The sequence below is a fragment of the Bos grunniens genome, chromosome 22 (genome assembly GCF_055505025.1).
Source record: "Bos grunniens cultivar Pamir isolate PY7600 chromosome 22, Bosgru_T2T1.0, whole genome shotgun sequence".
Taxonomy (NCBI): Eukaryota; Metazoa; Chordata; class Mammalia; order Artiodactyla; family Bovidae; genus Bos; species Bos grunniens.
Window position 1 is genome coordinate 53,276,054 of NC_141186.1, and position 19,221 is coordinate 53,295,274.

General features: G+C 44.7%; 1 protein-coding gene across 3 annotated transcripts in view; it reads left to right on the plus strand.

Annotated features, from left to right (window-relative positions):
- Positions 1-19,221, plus strand: part of LRRC2 (leucine rich repeat containing 2) — a 45,133-nt gene that overhangs the window by 12,172 nt on the left and 13,740 nt on the right. For all 3 annotated transcript variants that reach the window (XM_086368389.1, XM_086368388.1, XM_086368390.1), the window contains 3 exons: positions 4,125-4,268; positions 9,172-9,379; positions 16,056-16,212. In XM_086368389.1, the coding sequence (XP_086224515.1) occupies positions 4,144-4,268; positions 9,172-9,379; positions 16,056-16,212 (490 nt within the window). In that variant the 5' untranslated portion in view covers positions 4,125-4,143. The remainder of the gene's footprint in view (positions 1-4,124; positions 4,269-9,171; positions 9,380-16,055; positions 16,213-19,221) is intronic.

Genomic DNA, 19,221 nt, shown 5'->3' on the forward strand with positions numbered 1-19,221 from the left:
AGTGCCATTGCCTTCTCCAAGTTGAAGGATAGTACCTCTTTTTCTGCTTGGCAGAAAATGAAAATAATTAACGTGGTTAGATGACAATCAGGATAGACACTTTCCCACCAAAATACTGAGACTAATGTTGGTTTAGTGAAAAGTGTTAGTCACTCAGTTGTATCCAACTCTTTGTGACCACATGAACTGTAGCCCACCAAGCTCCTCTGTTCATGGACTTCTCCAGACACGAATAATGGAGTGGGTTGGCCATTCTCTTCTCCAAGGGATCTTCCTCACCTAGGGACTGAATCTGGGTCTCCTGCATCGCAGGCAGATTCTTTACTGTCCGAGCCACCAGGTTTACAACTATTTAAAAATATAACACAAAGGCATCAAGAAGAGGCAATCTCTGTAATTCAGGGACTTTAATTACATATCTCTAAATGCATAGAAATTAATGTACAGATCTGGTTACTTTTTGTGGGTTTACTGACCTAAGAAAATTAAAGAAATACCACAAAAGAATCGGAGCCATGACTGGCTGATCTAGAACACACACCCTGGACAGCAGGCGAGTCTTCCAGCTTTGGTTATTCTTGGATGACTGGCTGTCTACACTACTCAAAAGCAGTTCACTTTACTTTGGCCTTCTGGTTTGCTTTTATTTGTAGACTTGGATTATGTACAGAGATTTCCTCAAAGAAACTAGGCTGCCTGATTCTTTCTCTTTTAACAAGTATTCTCCATTACTGGCTATAGTCTTTAACTTCTTGTTTTCAAGCTGATGCTTGGCATTCCTTTATGAAAGCTTTTTTGTCAAAAGTCAAAGCCTTAAGACTTTTGCAGCTTAGGGGAATTCCCTAGTGGTCTAGCGGTTAGGATTCTGTGCTTTCACTGCAGAAGATGTGGGTTCAATCCCTGGTTGGGGAACTAAGATACCACAAGCCACAAGGTGTGGCTCTAAAAAAAAAAAAAAGTGCTCCTGAGCTAAAGGTAGCAGAGTAGGGAAAGTGGTGAAAGGAAAATTAAATACAGAGATTTCTGGTTTGGAGTAAGATGGAACAGGCAGATTCTTTACTGTCTGAGTCAGCAGGGAAGCCCAAGATGGAGCAAGCACACTTAACCCATCCTTCCCACTAAATGCAGCTTTAAAACCTGGACATCCTGCACAGAACAGCAATATGAAGTCCCTGGAAAGTAAACAGTTGCAAGAGAAGAAGGGAAGGACACCAGAATTCAAAGTAGCACAGAACCTGTGGTCTCTTCCCCATTTTTCCCCCTCAAGTATTCCCAAGCCTGGACTCAAGGCAGCCTGAAACCCAGAATTAAAGACAAAGTACTTAATTTTGCTCCAGGAGTGAGAATGGGGCTCCTAATGCTCAGAGACTGGGGAGTAAATCCCTCTCTTTTACCTTTTTCTTTTCTCCACTCCCTCATGCCTCAGCCCGCACAGGATTGTGTAGCAGGAGCTGTGAAGGACAATGGATAGTGGAGGACATCAGTCACCCAGACTATGAGAGAAAGGATCCTTCCTTTCTGATCAGTGAAACTGTGGTCCCCAGAGGGTGGAGGGAGCTCTCATTGAGTTTCCCCTCTCACTGTCCTCCTGCTGCTGGAACCAGTAGAGTTGTAGGACATGCACAGTGAAGCAGGGTAGCTAAAGTCTCAGGTCTCCGACCAGAGGACTGAAAAGGGAGCCCCAGGAATCTGGAAGGACCAGAGAGACATAAAGAGGGAGCGGCTGTGGAGAACAACTCTGAAAGGCTGCTTATGAACTCCTGGGCTCATCCCCGAGCTGCACCTCTTCGGATCTGACCCTAAACAGCATGTCCAAGTCTGTTAGAACTGACCACCAGGATGGACCATCAGACCGTCCCAGGTGGCCACTAGGTGGCGCCCGTGGAGCAGCTGAATAGTGCTGCCAAGTCAAGCGGGATCTGCTGTGTGACTCACAACCTCAGGGGGCAGGTTGGAATTCGAGGTCTGAACCCAACCAAACTGATCACCTGCTGTGTGAGCTATCACCTTATCGCCTCTCAGCTCAGAGTGCATCCTTCAATGTGTGAATTCTGTGGTGTACGATGGAATTCCTCTAAGTATTTGTCCTCTGAAGTGAACATCATGTTAACCTTTCTCCGGAGAGGACACTGCAGGGACCGTGTAGTAGGAAGAGTGAAATGAAGTCGCTCAGTCGTGTCCGACTCTTTGCGACCCCATGGACAGTAGCCTACCAGGCTCCGCCGTCCATGGGATTTCCCAGGCAAGAATACTGGAGTGGGCTGCCATTTCCTTCTCCAGGGGATCTTTCCAACCCAGGGATCGAACCCGGGTCTCCTGCATTGCAGACAGACGCTTTACCGTCTGAGCCACCAGGGAAGAGGTTTCCTGCTTTTCTCGTGGTGGGTGGCCTACAAGACGAGAGGAAGCTTTTTGCAAATCATACATCTGGCAAAGGACCAGTATCTGGAATATGTAGAGAACGGCCACAACTCAACAGTAAAAAGACAAACAGCCCAATTTAAAAAATGAGCAGAGAATCTGACTAGCCATTTCTCCCGAGAAGGTATACAAATGGCCAATAAGCACATAAAAAGATGTTCAGCATCATTAGCTGTCAGGGAAATGCAAACCACAAGACTCCCTTCACACCCACTGCGATGGCTGTAATACCAAGAGAGATATTAACCATGTCAGCGAGTATGTGGAGCTACTGGGACACTTAGACACTGCAGATGGGAATGTAAAATGGTGCAAATGCTTTGGAAAACAGCCTGGCAGTTCCTGAAAAAGTTAAACAGAATTGACATAGGACTCTCCAGTTCTACTCCTGGGTATTTACCCAAGAGAACTGAAAACATATGTCCACACAAAAACTTGCATCATTTGCACCTTTGTCAAAAATTTCCTTTAGGTAAAAGGGAGACAAAAGACAGTCCCAGATGTCAGAAAGGAAAGAAGGGAATCAGTTGAGGTCAGTATTTTCAGCTCTTCAGACTAAACTCGTGGACCTCAGATGTTCAGCTGCACAAACATAAGCCAATTCTCCCACTCATGTTGGCAAGCCGTTTGTGGAGAGCACACACTTGAGGCAGAAGAGGAAATATTTGGTTTCGTATCCTCACTGACTGCTATTTAAAAAGTGTCTGGAATTGGAACAGAGAATATTCACAGCCATACTATTTGCCAACTGACGCTCTGTGTATTTTGCAGATCAGGAAATGGATTTAGCCAGACTTCAATGCTGTAGGTAGGGGAAGTTTAAAACAATATCTAGAAACTTGTGTTACTTCAACAAGGAAGAAAATATGCCTTAATGGAATGAATATTGAAATGTACCTTGATCTTTTTTTTTTTTTTTTGCAGTGAGCAAATAATCACTTAAACAGTAAAGATGAGGTGGGAAAATAAAAAGAAGAGAGAAATGTCACTGAGTGGGCTGAGAGTAAGGCAACCTGGGTGCAAATCTTTTATTCGCTTTCATTCTTTCGTTTACTCACTTATTCTTTCAATAAATATTTATGGAGAGCCTACTATATGCCAGGTGGTGATGACCAAGATGTACCTGAGTCTGAATTTTCTTGCATTTAGAAAACCACATAAACAGAGATCGGCAGCTTGTGAGGGTTCATGTCACAGGAAAAACCTATAGGACAAGTGCCCAGGCTGTGTGGCTAGTCCCAGGCAGGAAAATGCTCAGTGGGGTTTGGTACAATGCTTGGTTTGTTACTTAATGGTGGTTGGTGTTTAGCCTCAGATAACTGGCATGTGTGTTTTAATTAATTCATCAAATTTATCTTTGAGCATGTTACAATGTATTTGGAAGATCAGATTCCAATAAATTTAATAGAATGTAGAACCATGAAGCTTGAGGAATGCCCAGGGGGCTTTGGGAACCCATGTTTCAGCTGAGGGGTAAAGAGATAAGTGTGACGTTCTAGAGGAGATGACCTCAGTTGAGTGCTGAATTTTGACTTACAGACAAGAGTCCTGTCAGACCTTAAGGACATTAGAAACTGCCATTCTGGAAGCAACAGGGCATTTCACCATTAGTGATAAAATTGATTCACTCATATTTTAAAGTTCAAGTTAAAACTATTTTCTTCTCTGTGTGTATGAAGCTGACATATATGTTTCTTAAACAGGTAATTTCATGCTTCCAAAATGGGACATAAAGTGGTCGTATTTGACATTTCCGTCGTCAGAGCCTTGTGGGAAACTCGTGTCAAGAAGCACAAAGCCTGGCAGAAGAAGGAGGCAGAAAGGCTTGAGAAAAGCGCTTTGGAAAAGTATGTGTTCTCTGTATTTGCTTTGCACTGTCTTCAGCGAATAGGGAGGCTGCAGTTATGCTATGGAGGGGGTGCCTCTCCTCTGAGATTTCTCCCTGTCAGTGACATGTGCTCATTGGACTTCAGAATCTGTTGCCCACAATGAACGTTTGATTCCTATAACAGTAATACGCATAGCTATAAGGACCTACACGCATTGCAGGCACTGTGCTAGCCATGGAAAGACAGCAGTGACACGATAAATGTCTCCATAGTGAATCCTGAGAAGACCGCGCACCTCACCTCAGCAGGCTGTCTGATGCTCTCCCCCTGTGTGGCCATGTGAGGGCTGCTGTCTGTCCTGCCCTCAGCCCTCCCCTGTTGAGCTGAACACTAGATAAGGCTTATTGCGTCGATGCCTTTTTTACCTGGATTGGAGTGATGTGGTTTGACTGCTATCACACACTCGTGAAGTATGAGTACAAGAGAGTTATTGTGTCTGTGAAAACTAAGTTGAGTGCTTTGGAAAAACTACGTGTGTGATCAGTATGAACCACACAACTGAATTAACACTGTGCAAGACGGATACAGGTACAGTGAGCTAGAAAGGGTGCACATTCAGGTGGCTTTGCACGTCTGTAATTTTTACTCCTTGTGAAGAAACTCAAACTAGAAGTCTTGGATGGTGTGTTATGGGTGTGGTTTACATAAGAAAGGCGGAGTGGGATTCTGATTGCAGATCCATTCTCAAAGGCGGTCCATGACAGCCATACAAGTTGGCAAATGGTGACATATGTTGGTGCTTTAGGATAAAATCAAAATGTGTAGGATGTGAATGTCTCTTTATTCTTGGTTCTCCACTTCTCTGAACTATTTTGACCAAACAAATACCTATTCTGATCATGCTGGATAATGAAGCTGCTACCTGTAACCATCACTGTGAGGGGCTCTGTTACCTCACTTCGTGGTGTTTCATTTTGTAACTGTGTTTGTCCCCACACTTCAATGTTATAAGTAGAGATCAAATAGAGAGCATCATTCTACATGAATGAAACTCAGTCACTTACAGGGAGAGCTAGAGATGTTATTGTTAGGCTCTAAGTGAGGAATTTTTCATCCAATGAGGCTATTGCCATCTAGGCTAAGCCTGTGGGCTCGTTGCCTAAGGAAAGAGTTTTTATTTGCACATTTACTGATTTAATTAATAGAGTCCTAATGACATTATTTTGTATGTTTACATTGTATTTGAAGTTCTACTAAAATTGACTCCAGGGGGAGATTATTCAGTTACTAACATGAATGATAGAGTATAAAGACAGTGACATTTTATTTATGTTAGTTACTCTCAAGGAAGAGAATGGCATTGTAAAAATAGTTGATATTGTGACTTTTCTATCATTAGGTTTCAAAGGGACTAAGACATAAACATTTAAAAAAGAAATCCAAAGAAGATTTAGTATTTAAGTATTTTTAAAGTTGCATATCTGATTTCCTTTTTTTCTCTGTTCTATGTTGACTACCAAGATACGTGAAATAGACACATCAATTTGTAATTTGTGATATAGGAAAGATGTATTGGGTAGGACTGAATGGATATCTTTTCATCGCATTGCCAGAATCTACTTTCAGGTTCAGCCTAAGAAATGAAGAAGGAAAAATTAGAAACATTGGTCTGAAAAGTGCTCAGTGCATAGAAGGCCTCGCTGTGGCTGTGCTGTTGGCTGTGAAATTTCTGGAGGGCTGCTTCTGTTAGTTCAACCAGTATCTTGTATCTAGGGTCTGGCCTGAATCCCTGACTGCTATTAGAGCTAGAGCTACAGGCAAATATTTAAGTTCATTTTTATCAGATGATATTAAAATATTTAAATTATACGAAAAACTAATAATGAAAAGCAAATCACCCCAAGCCCCTGCTAGTATTTCCCAGAGGAGTCCACTTCTAACTTTTTTCAGCATTTTCTTCTGGTATTAAGTTCCTATCTCTCCATGTGCTGGTATTTTTAAATGTATCTGTTTTATTACATTGTTTGGTGCAGTGGTAAAGAATCTGCCTGCCAATGCAGGAGATGTGGGTTTGATCCCTGGGTTGGGAAGATCCTCTGGAGTCAGAAATGGCAACCCACTGCAGTATTCTTGCTTGGAAAACTCCATGGACAGAAGAGTCTGGCAGGCTACAGTCCATGGGGTCACAAAGAGTTGGAGATGACTGAGCACGCATGACATTATTTATAGACTTCACGTATAGATCCCAAAGCACTGGCTAGTTGATTACCCAGTGCTATTCTCCAGCTCAGCTCCCTGTGACTAAGACCTTCGTAGTAGTGTGCTAGCCAATGCCATCAGCAAGATGGTTTTCTCAAATGCTCCTGTTCTCCTAGAGTAATGACAAAGCATGAAACTCCACTGATACCTGAAGTGATTTCTGAAGAGCAAAAAGTCTGATTAAGGGGGAAACATTTGCACATAGTCCTGGGGAACCAGCCCTGCAGAGATATGGGATCAAGAACTCCAAGCCACCATAATAGTAAATGCAAACACCCTCAGGCAGGGGTTTGCCTGGGTGGTTCAGGGAAGAGCCAGGAGGCTAGAGTGACTGGGCCAGAAAAAGTAAGGGAGGGAGCAGAAGTGGATGAGGTCAGACAGGCAAGGGGAGGGCACAGACCTGCAGGGCCTTAGGCCATAGTGAGACAACTGCTTTATTGGGTGAAACAGAAACCAGTGAGAGATGCGGCCAGAGGCATGACGTGGTGTGACGGACACTGTCACAGGTCCACTCAAAATGCTGGATGGGTATAGACTGTCGGGAGGCAAGAGTGTTCCCTGCTTAAAGACGCTGGTGACTTGGACCAGGATGGGAGCAGTTAAGATGGTGAGGAGTGGCCAGATTCTGGTAAAAATGACCTTATTTGCTGATGGGCTTGATGAAAGAAAGCACAGAGTCAAAGATGACCCTGAGGTTTGGGGTCAGAGCACCTGGGAAGTCTTTTTACTAAAATGGAGAAAGAAGCAAGTTTAGCAGGTGGAGATAGGAGTTTGGGTTGGAACTTGTCAACTTTGGGATGCCTTTTACTTATTCAGGGGGAGCTGTTGGGAGGCAAGGAGGCTGGATTCACTGAGGACGCCTTGGCTGGAATGATATAATTGGGCCTTGTCAGCATATAGATGTATTAAATGCCAAGAGACAAGAATGTCTGCAGACAAGGATGATCTGTATCGCTATTAATTTTCTACAAGTTAACTTCAATCCCTGCTGAATTGTAACATAGCTTAGCCTAGTCAACGACAAAGGTGCATACCCCTATAGGATTGGATAAAATCCACCAGGGCTCTGGCATTCCAAATATCTACCAGTCTCTTGCTTTCTTGAGCCTTCCATTTTTTTTCTTACAATTGACAGTGTTTGGTAGTCAGGGAAAAGCCCTGGCCTCAGAGATGTTCCCACGCCAGACTCTTTGCTCTGTTCCTGCCCTTCCTGATGCCTTGGCTCCTGGGTTTGCCTGAGACCCCAGAGCCAACTGTGATTCTAGTGCATTTCTCCTTCAGGTACCGCTTGAGAGTTTCCATGCTAGGACTGACCCTCTACTACAGGGTTTTCATCTGTTTGTTTGCTCAGCATTTGTGTTGCCTTGGGTCATGTAGACACCAGGGCTGCAGTTGCAGCCTGTTTCTGAAACAGCCCCCTTTTTAAGCCCAGGACCCCGCCTGCCACCAAGTCCCTGAGTTGGGCTAAGAAGAGCCCAGATGTCTTCTTGAATGTTTTTTGTACCAAGTTCCTATCCAAGGCAGGCTACTTATTTTGAGACAGTGTCTCTGTGTGATAGATTTGAAGGACAGCCACATCAAACCTTGTTTTGTATCACACAGAAGGTTAACCTATTAAATGCTCCAAGCAGATATCAAGTCTCTAAATGGAGAAAGATCCCCCAGGTGCCCAACACTGTTCTAATGACCGTGTGGGCATCAGAAGGGCAGTGAGATGTAGTCCATCGTCATGGAGCTGATGACCAAGCTGGAGGACGAAGAAAACTATAAAGTGATAGGTTAGAGAAGTATTCTGGCCTAGAGAATTCCATGGACTGTATAGTCCATGGAGTCGTAAAGAGTCGGACACGACTGGGGACTTTCACTTTAGGGAGGTAGCAACGAGAAGGTACTGGGAGTAATGGGGAGGCTGAGGAGTCCTGGGCCAGCTGCAGTGTCTGACTGAAACTGAGGTTTATGAATAACAGGTTCATCTGTAGGAGTGAAGTTTCCTAAGGCGGCTGGTGGTAGACCTTCTAAAGTTATATTTTATAAACTGGGGCTGTCTGTATATTTCTATCCATATGCTCCTGTGTGCGTGCTAAGTCGCTTGAATCATGTCTGACTCTGTGCGACCCTATGGACTGCAGCCCTCCAGGCTCCGTGGGATTCTCCAGGCAAGAATACTGGAGTGGGTTCCCATGCCCTTCTCAAGGGGATCTTCCCAACCCGAGGATCGAACCGGGGTCTCTTAAAGCAGGTTCTTTACCACTAGCGCCACCTGGGTTGATGGCTCCTGGAAGATCAGCAAATTCCTGCATTTTTAAAAGTTGCATTAAAAAAAAATTGGGGTTAGCACCTTATAATATCAAAAGATTAATTAATCAAAGGAATAGGTAATTTTGGTAAAAATTCCAGCTGTGTAACTCCTGTATTTTTAAGTCAGATTTGATAAAAATTCACAACTCTGAAGGTTTAAGATTCTTACCCACTTCCCACCCCCAGATCCCCCACTGCAGAGGAAACAGGAAAGGAGGGGCGGGGAGAGGGGATGGAAGTGGAGGGGAGGGCTCTTCTGTGGCTGCTGGGAAACTGCAGGTGATGAGAAGGACTGCGCATGCGCGCAGGTAGCTTGGCCGACTTCTCCAGGCAGGTGACCGCGACCTCTGCCGCCCCGTTTTAGGATAAAGGAGGAGTGGAACTTCGTGGCCGAGTGCAGGAGGAAAGGCATTCCCCAGGCCGAGTACTGCAAGAACGGCTTCGTAGACACCAGCGTGAGGCTGCTGGAACGGATCGAAAGGCGCTCTCTCGCCGCTCAGAGCGCGCTTTCCAAGGAAAGAGACAAACGGAGCAGTGAGTTTGTGTTTGAACTTTCCGGAGATCACTGGAAGGTGAGTCCACGCGCTCCTGTCCCCGCAGCAAGTGGAGGCTGGTGCCGCGCTGCGGCCGACGTCTGCTGCTTAGGCTGAGCTCAGGGCATTGACCTTGGTCCAGCGCGCTCTTGTCTTTAGAGAGGTTTTTCTCTGGATGCGGAGGATCCCTTGCCTGCTGTAAGCTGAGTTCCTGCATCTTTTCTGCCGTGAAAGACTGTGTAGTCCTGAAAAGAGCAGCGGGATCCCCTTGGGTCTCTCTGTGGGAGACTGGGACCCCAGCGGCTGCCCAGGCTGGCGCAAGTCTTTAAAATGCCTGATTCTGCCATCTTTCCCCACTGACATTAAAAAATAACTGTTTGCCTTTTTTTTTTTTTAATTTAAAAACCCTGAGCATGTAACCTGCCTAACTCTGACATGTAACTCTGACTTTGCTGACTTGTCACGGAGTGCAGGGCTGCAAAGGAATTTTGCAGTCAGATTTTCTCTGAGATTCTGAGGCCAGGGCAGAAATGTCTTCTGTTTCTTTCCTCAAGTGTGCCTGGGTCCTTCCTGCTCCCACTCCGCCCAGGTTGCCGCTTAGCTTGGAGAGGCTGCCTGTGGTCTGATGGTTCCTGGTTGAGGCAGCACCTGGGGTGGGTATGCATGAGGTAGGGGAATGAGCTCAGGCTCTCTTCCCTTCACTGGGACAGGTTTCTCCCGACCTGCCCTCCGTCTCTCTGTATGCCACCGTTTTGTGGCCGAAAGGCCTCTGGACCGGAAACCGAGTTTTTGGGGGTAATCCTTTATTGGCCCGGTGACCTGAGGCAGTTTACTCCACTTGCGTGCATTTCACCTCCTCCTCTGTCAAATGGTGCTGCTGCTTGCCTTGACCCCCTCTGAGGGCCCTTGTGAGGGTTAAATGAGCAGATACTCTGTGACACTGACCCATTAGCGACACATCCCTATAAAAATGGGAGAGACGATGACTGAAACCTCTTTAGTGGCCTTTCTCCTGCATCCCCATCACTGAGATCAGTGCTGCCTTTTCTGGGGCAAGAAGGAGGGCCTGCCTGGATTTCTAAGTAAATATCACTCATAAATCATTCTCTTGTACCATCATCAGACCTGACCCCAGACCCCTGGGGAACCTGCTGAGTCCTCTCGGCTCACAGCACCTTTGGAAACCAGTTTACAGAGCATTTAGTGAGTGCCTGGAGTGGTAAGGGGATAGGAAGAGGGTTAAGAGCCAGGCAGCTCTGGACACTCCAGGGTGAACCTGTGGACAGTGTCTTCATTACTTACAGTCTTCCCGTCCCCTCCACTCTGCTCCCTGAGCTGGTACCCTATCCTCACTGGTACTCGCCCAGGGAGAGACTCTGGGGCCTCCAGCATTCATCAGTATGAATTTCAGTTGCTGTTTTCCCTCCCCAGAGAGATTTGTGTTTCAGTCTTGCCTCTACATAAGGAGTGAAAAGCTCCATTAAGGGATTTTTGCCATGAGTATTAGAGTGCTTGTGGCAGCGAGGGAGTTCTGGCCTCTAGCATCACTCTGGGCAGCAGGCCTGGTCCCTGCAGGAGGCCAGCATGGGATGGACAGGGTGGAGGAGCTTCTGGGGCTTTGGGGACTGGGCGGGGGAGAGCTCTCCTGGAGTCCCTTAGAGCTGGCTGTGGGGCTGTGATCTGTGACTGAAGGTACCTGTTTGGAGGTGGTACTAGGGGGCTAATCATTCTTTGTGAGCTGGAAGCACCCAGGCCCTGGGCCCTGTTCTTTCAGGAAGATTTCTCCAACGTTATTCAACGTGTCTTCAATAGAAGATTTCACTTCTACTGTCTGTCAAGTTTTCAATTTCCAAGAACTCTCTGTTTTGTGAATGCATGCATCCTGTGATGTGGCTTTATTTTCTACTTGTATATATATTATAAAATTTAAGATAACTTAAAAGTTTTTTTTTCCTGTTTTCATGGGGCTTAACATTTTTTAAATTTATTTGGTTTTGGTTGCACCGGATCTTCGTTGCTGCGAGGGCTACTCTTTAGTTGTGGTGTGCAGACTTCTCATTGTGGTGGCTTCTCTTGTGTAGCTTGGGCTCTAGGCATGCAGGCTTCAGTAGTTTGGCTCCCAGACTCTAGAACACAGGCTCAGCAGTTGTGGCGCACCAGCTTAGCTGCTCTGCGGCATGCGGGATCCTCCTGGACCAGGGACCCAATCCGAGTCTGCTGCATTGGCAGGCGGATTCTTATCTTTTACTCCACCAGGGCAGTCCTCTTGGGACTTTCTTATCTATCTTGATTATCAATAGCTTTTTGGATGCAGTTTCCATCTTTCAGGGTCTCCTTTTTCTTTTAGGGTGTTTACATGTTTTAGGGGGTTTGCATGTTAGGGTGTTTGCATCTGGCATCTTGGGACTGCCTGGGAGCTCTGGAGACGCTGGATGTTGGGAGCACTGAGAAGCTGATTAGAAGGTCCAAGTGTGTTTCAGGTAGGGGCTTTGTTTTTTGAGGGAGTCCCCATATCACCAGTGTGCTCCCCTCCACCTCCGCCTCAGAAGTACATATTTATGGTTTGTCTGCAGCTGGTGAGAGCCCACGGAGAGAGTACTCTCTCATCCTGCAGGCAGGGACAGGCCTGGCAGCCTGTGCTCTGGAGAGAGGACGGCAGGGGGTGGAGTCTTGGCATCCATCACTCATCCTGTGGTTTCTGCCTCCCCTCCGAGATGTGCCTCAAGGTCCCCAATCCAGGACTCCGGTTAACCCCTCCAGTAGATAAGCCTCAGTCTCCTACAGGGACAGTAGCTCTGTGACGTGGATAGGGGCAGAGATCTGGTCCTAGACTTTGAACCTGACCTCCTTCTTTCTGCCCTGCTTTCCTCCCTCACCTCCGCACATCCCTGGCTCTTCTACTTTCTAACTTTCTGGGGCATCTGGTGAAAAGATGAGTTCAGTTCAGTTCAGTCGCTCAGTCGTCTCCGACTCTTTGCGTCCCCATGAACCACAGCACGCCAGGCCTCCCTGTCCATCACCAACTTCCGGAGTTCACTCAGACTCACGTCCATTGAGTCAGTGATGCCATCCAGCCATCTCATCCTCTGTCGCCCCCTTCTCCTGCCCCCAATCCCTCCCAGGATCAGAGTCTTTTCCAATGAGTCAACTCTTCGCATGAGGTGGCCAAAGTATTGGAGTTTCAGCTTCAACATCAGTCCTTGCAATGAATATTCAAGACTGATTTCCTTTAGGATGGACTGGTTGGATCTCCTTGCAGTTCAAGGGACTCTCAAGAGTCTTCTCCAACACCACAGTTCAAAAGCATCAATTCTTTGGCGCTCAGCTTACTTTATAGTCCAACTCTCACATCCATACATGACCACTGGAAAAACCATAGCCTTGACTAGATGGACCTTTGTTGGCAAAATAATGTCTCTGCTTTTGAATATGCTATCTAGGTTGGTCATAACTTTCCTTCCAAGGAGTAAGCGTCTTTTAATTTCATGGCTGCAGTCACCATCTGCAGTGATTTTGGAGCCCAGAAACATAAAGTCTGACACTGTTTCCACTGTTTCCCCATCTATTTGCCATGAAGTGATGGGACCAGATGCCATGATCTTCGTTTTCTGAATGTTGAGCTTTAAGCCAACTTTTCACTCTCCTCTTTCACTTTCATCAAGAGGCTTTTTAGTTCCTCTTCACTTTCTGCCATAAGGGTGGTATCATCTGTGTATCTGAGGTTATTGATATTTCTGCCAGCAATCTTGATTCCAGCCTGTGCTTCCTCCAGCGCAGCGTTTCTCATGATGTACTTTGCATAGAAGTTAAATAAGCAGGGTGACAATATACAGCCTTGATGTACTCCTTTTCCTATTTGGAACCAGTCTGTTGTTCCATGTCCAGTTCTAACTGTTGCTTCCTGACCTGCATACAGGTTTCTCAAGAGGCAGGTCAGGTGGTCTGGTATTCCCATCTCTTTCAAAATTTTCCACAGTTTATTGTGATCCACACATTAGGCTTTGGCATAATCAATAAAGCAGAAATAGATGTTTTTCTGGAACTCTCTTGCTTTTTCAGTGATCCATCAGATGTTGGCAATTTGATCTCTGGTTCTTCTGCCTTTTCTAAAACCAGCTTGAACATCTGGAAGTTCATGGTTCACGTACTGCTGAAGCCTGGCTTGGAGAATTTTGAACATTACTTTACTAGCGTGTGAGATGAGTGCAATTGTGCGGTAGTTTGAGCATTATTTGGCATTGCCTTTCTTTGGGATTGGAATGAAAACTGACCTTTTCCAGTCCTGTGGCCACTGCTGAGTTTTCCATATTTTCTGGCATACTGAGTGCAGCACTTTCACAGCATCATCTTTCAGGATTTGAAATAGCTCAACTGGAATTCCATCACCTCCACTAGCTTTGTTTGTAGTGATGCTTCCTAAGGCCCACTTGACTTCACATTCCAGGATGTCTGGCTCTAGGTGAGTGATCACAACATCGTGATTATCCAGGTCATGAAGATCTTTTTTGTACAGTTCTTCTGTGTATTCTTGCCACCTCTTCTTAATCTCTTCTGCTTCTGTTAGGTCCCTAAGGAGCTCAGGTTGTGTCTTATTGTTCCTGCTGCTGGCCTAAGACTGAGCAGGTCAGGGGGCGCTGGGTTACCATCTTTCAGCTTTCTAGCTACCAAGACCTTGTTGCTACTGCCTCTCTTCTCTTTCTCTTTGCCCTCTTGTAAGGTTTATGCTTTCAAAAAGGAATTCTTTTACTGTCTTTTTTCATAGAGAGGAGCAAAAGTATATGTATGTGTTCAACCTGCCATCTTCACCCCATTCCTTTTATTTTTATTTAATGTGCTATCTTAAGATTTTCCCCATGTTATTAAAAATGGTTATGGATATAATTTTAGAAGGCATTGTAACTTTTGCAAGCATGCTGTTATTGGAAGAACAATATGAGAGAAGTTATTTATGAGGCACTTGACCATTGAAACTTCCAGAAAGAGAGTGTGATTATGACCTGGGGTCAGCTCTCTGATGCCCCAGCTCCTGTCTTGTCTGAGCTGCAGAAGGAAACCTTCTGGTCTGGTGTGGGTGGCATTCGGATCAGGATGAGGAGGTGCTGAGATGGATTTGTCAGGCCCGGGTGCTGGGGTCAGTCACGCAAGGCCCTATGCTAGGAAGGGCCCTGGGCTTGATTTAATGCTCTGCCATCTCCATCTTGAAATTCCTAATAACTTTTAGAAGGGGCCTGCAATTTCATTTTGTCCTAGTTCCTGAAACTACGTAGCTGGAACGCACCCTAAGTAACCCGTTTAAATGTCTTTGGATTTCAATGTTCCTCTTTTATTTATTTTTAATAATTAATTAATTTTTGGCTGTGCTGCGTCTTCACTGCTACTCGGGCTTTTTTCTAGTTACGGTGAGCAGGGGCTACTCTCTAATTGCGGTGCGTGGGCTTCTATTGCAGTGGCTTTTCTTGTTGCAGAGTGCGGGCTCCACGCTGCACGGCTTCAGTAGTTATGGCTTCCAGGCTCTAGAGCACAGGCTCAATAGTGGTGGTGTGTGGGCTTAGTTGCTGCACGTCATGTGGGATCTTCCTGGATCAGGGATCGATCCCCTTGTCTCTTGTATTGGCAGACAGATTCTTTAACACTGAGCTACCAGGGAAGTCCTCAGTTTTCTTCTTTAAAATGGACCTGAATCATGCCCACTTTGCCTATCTTGTACTGTTATCTGAAAGCATGTTAAAGATGAAAGGACTTCTGTAGGTTACAAGCTTAATCCACATATCCAAGAGCAGTGATCCTAAAGCCCGTTCCAAGTACAGGTACCAAGCAAAGGGTCACTGTGGACACTCTGATTGCTGCCTCCGCCCCGCCCCACCTCTCCCCTGTACATTCCGGCCCCACTTTGCTGATGGTGCTCTGTGGCCAGCTCTGTGAGGTCAGGGGACATGCATGTCCCGCAGTGCTCAGCACACCTTGTAGAAGTAGGCGCTCGTAAGCCCATGAACTGAAATTCTCTAGCTGGCCAAATAGCCCCTCTAAGGTCTAATGCATTTCTCAACACCTTTACGATTTTATCCCAGACCACTTGAGGCAGGGAAGATCCTGGATACAGCTGAGTTGCTCTCTGTCACTTCAGAAGTGAGGGCCAGAAAAGGCGTGCCCTTGAGATGTGGCTCAGCATCCAGGTCTCCCCACTGTCCTTCTCGGCTCTTACCCTGTTAGACTCATAAAAAAATTCAGAAATTTGGCACAGCAAATATTAAGTCTTTATCAGATATTTTAAAGAGCAACTATCAGTAATACAGAGGAAGGGAGACGGAGCACACGTTTTAAAATCCAAGTCATGGCCAGATTTTATTTTTAGACGATGTTAAATCCGTATGTTGTAAGTAAATAATATGTATGTGGCTTGGGGTGGGAGCCTGGTTGTCAGTGTCCACACAGCATTTTATTTTAATAATATGAATTCATGGCCCTTTTGAAATTGGGCTCATCTGCTACTGTGGAGTTACTGCCAGCCACAGCATCTTGCTTTCTCTTTGGCATGGCTGCAGAGCTGGCATGCGTGCATGCTTGCTAAGTCAGTTTAGGCGAATGCTCTCACCCACGCTCCCTCTCCTCTGGGTTTTGGAACAAGTGCATGTTTTCCTTGGCTTCTTGTGTTCTGCCTCTGAACTCCTACACAGGGAGGAGCTAGTTCTGACCGACAGGTTCCCTTCTATTCTAGGAGTTCCCAGATTCTTTGAAGGAGCAGACGCATTTGAAAGAATGGCACATCAGCAATACTCTGATTCAGATCATTCCTAAGTATATCGAACTGTTTCAAGCCATGAGGATTCTGGATCTGCCAAAAAACCAGATCTCCCGTCTTCCAGCTGAAATTGGTATGTTCCTTAGCTGGAACCTTCAGGCCCCTTGTCTGGGAAGCAGGGGACATGGAGAACTCTTCCTTCTCCTGCTGCCCCAGGACGTCGCTGTTCGGGGCTGTTTCATGTCTCTCCAGAGCTGCTGGTTCACAGTGTCCCCTCTGGGTAGTGATGCCAGGATCTCCCTGTGTAACTCAGCAGTGCTGACATCTGCCACTTCCTTAGAAATGGCAAGTCTCATGAGTGAGCAGCGCTGTGTTTAGAAACTTTTTGGTTTTTTTCTTTTGGCTTTAGAAATACAAACATGCAATAATGTATTTATTATAAATATAAGATACAATATATTGTTGCCACATAAGAGTCCACTGATGAGTTTAGTTTAGCTTATGGTTTTATTTTGGTCCAGATTCTTTATTTTCAATCATTCTGTTGTTCACTAGCTTCACCGTAAGTGAAGTCCATGATAATGATCGTCACTGCTTCTCTTTCTCTCGTGTGTGAAGCACATGGCTGTTCTGGGCATATAGTCGTTATGATTCTTCCAAGACACTCAAGTCTTTCTGGAGACATATCATCCCCATAAACCTCTGTAATGAGCAGGGCGAAATAATTAAACATTCTAGAAAGACATAAAATGTAAAGTCAGCTCTCTCAGCAAGGATTATTTCCTGGTATCAAAATTATATACATATCCAATGTTCTTCTAGAGCTCTACATTGTAGCCATATTTATAAATATATGTTAAAATATATGCCCATTAAATATATTTATATGTATGCTTATGTTAACGTATATGCACACTAAACATACTTCCATAGAAGAGCTCACACTGTGTTCTTCAGCCTAAGCCTTCTTTTCCCTTATCATACCTTGAAGATGGGGATGGACTCTAGGGTCAGGCTGATTGGGTCTTTCACTTACTGAAAGGTCACCTTAGGCAGGTCACTCACTGGTTTTCAGTTTCTCTATCTGTAAAATGGTGATAATAATAATATCTACTTCACAAGGTTGTTGTAAAGATTAAATAGTTAATACAAAGAAAGCGTTTAGAACAGATCAACCCTCAACAATTGCTAGCCACCACCACTATCATTGGGCTTCCTTGGTGGCTCAGCTGGTAAAGAATCTGCCTGCAACGCAGGACACCTAAGTTCGATCCCTGGATTGGGAAGATCCCCTGGAGAAGGGAATGGCTACCCACTCCAGTACTCTGGCCTAGAGAATTCCATGAACTCTATAGTCCATGGGGTCACAAAGTCAGACACGACTGACTGAGTGACTTTCACTTCCCCACTCTCATCATCTTCATCATTGTTATCTTTACATAAATGTTATTTTTCAATATCAGAATATCCTATCCTTCCTCATTCTCCCTAATGGCTGAGTGATGATTATGGTATGCTTTATTTAACTTCTTCTTTAAATATTTTCCATTTAAACTAAGTAATTGGACACTAGATCTAAGATTCTGAAGACACAATTCTAGTCTGAGTAACTTGGGCAAATACTTTCATTTTTTTGCATCTTAGTATCCTCCTTTGTAGGATAAGGGGTCAGACTTTTTAAATAATATTTGCCACCTTTAAAATTCCCTAGTTGAGTGTTTTTGCATGTCAAAAACACTGTGGGAGGGGAGGGGAAAGAAATCTCAGAAACTTTACACATTCTATACTGGATATAAGTCATACATAAATATCTTATCCACCTTGTAACTTTGAGTCTATTTCAAGTCAACTGAATATAATTCAGCCAAATACACCCGTGACTTCGGCAGAGTCACAAAAATTCTCCTCACATGGCTGAGAAATATATCATATCCCTAGTTTGAAGATTCTTGTGATGGATAAGTATAAAATTTTTATCATTACATAGGGCATTCATAAGAAAAGTAAGGGTCAAATAATAAAAAGAGGGTCTTTAGGTGATGTAACTGGCCCTTGTTTTATTCTAGGGAGTTATTTTCTGTTGCTTGCTTGCTTCTTAGATGCTAGTTGAGTTATTAACTTGGAGTGTTTGGAATACACCTTCTTTTCAAGCACAACTATTGTGGACATTTAGGACAAATCATTCCAAATGTGCTGAAAAGAACTAAACATATGCTAATTCAAGACATGGTCTTTTCCTGGTGGAGTAGGTATAACTCCTTACACACTAGAGAGAAATTAAAAAAAAAAATCAACAGAATGTGATTGGCTAGAAAGAGGACTGAAGAGTTGTGTGTTTTTCTGTTTTTTTTTTTTTTTTTAAGCTCTTTTATGTTGAATGGCTCTCTTTTGTAAAGGAGGTGGAACTGGATCTCTTACAGAGCTATTTTAGAGAATAACTGAGCATTGGCTGAGCAGAGTGGGTGAGGGGAAGTGGTCACCAAATGGGGTATCCTGTTTCTCATTATCAGGACAATTATTTCTGACAAATTAAGCATGACAGTTAGTGGTCCTCTTAACTCTGAGGAATAATCATTAAATGGGTTTAAAATAGCTAATTATTGAAGTAGTTTAAAACTGTTTACTCAACTAATTTAAAGTATGTAAATTCCTTAATGCTTTCTTTGGGCTCTAGAAGCTAGAAGCCTCTGGACAACAAATTGTACCCCAATTAGATTATATTTTGCTCACTGGCAATTAGGTCTGAGGGCCCTGGGAGAATGGGCTATATAAGTAGGGAGATTTCATTTCAGTTGGAAAAGATCCTGGAACATTGCAGGAAAGGATAGACTCATTAGCTATTTAGAAATATAATATGCTGGAGCTATGATGCCTGTCTTAGTCCATTCAGACTGCTATAAAAAAAAACAGATTGGGTGGTTTTTAAATAAAATAATTTTTTTGCTCACAGTTCTGGAGTCAGATCGGAGTGCCAGCATGGTGGACGGAGGGCCTTTTTCTGGGTTGCACACTTCTTCCTGCTTCCTTACGTGGTCGAAGGGGCCAGGGAGCTCTGTGGGATCTTTTCTACAAGACCATGGATCCCTCATGGAGCTCCACCCTCATGATCTTACCCAACCATAATTAGCTCCCAAAGACCCCA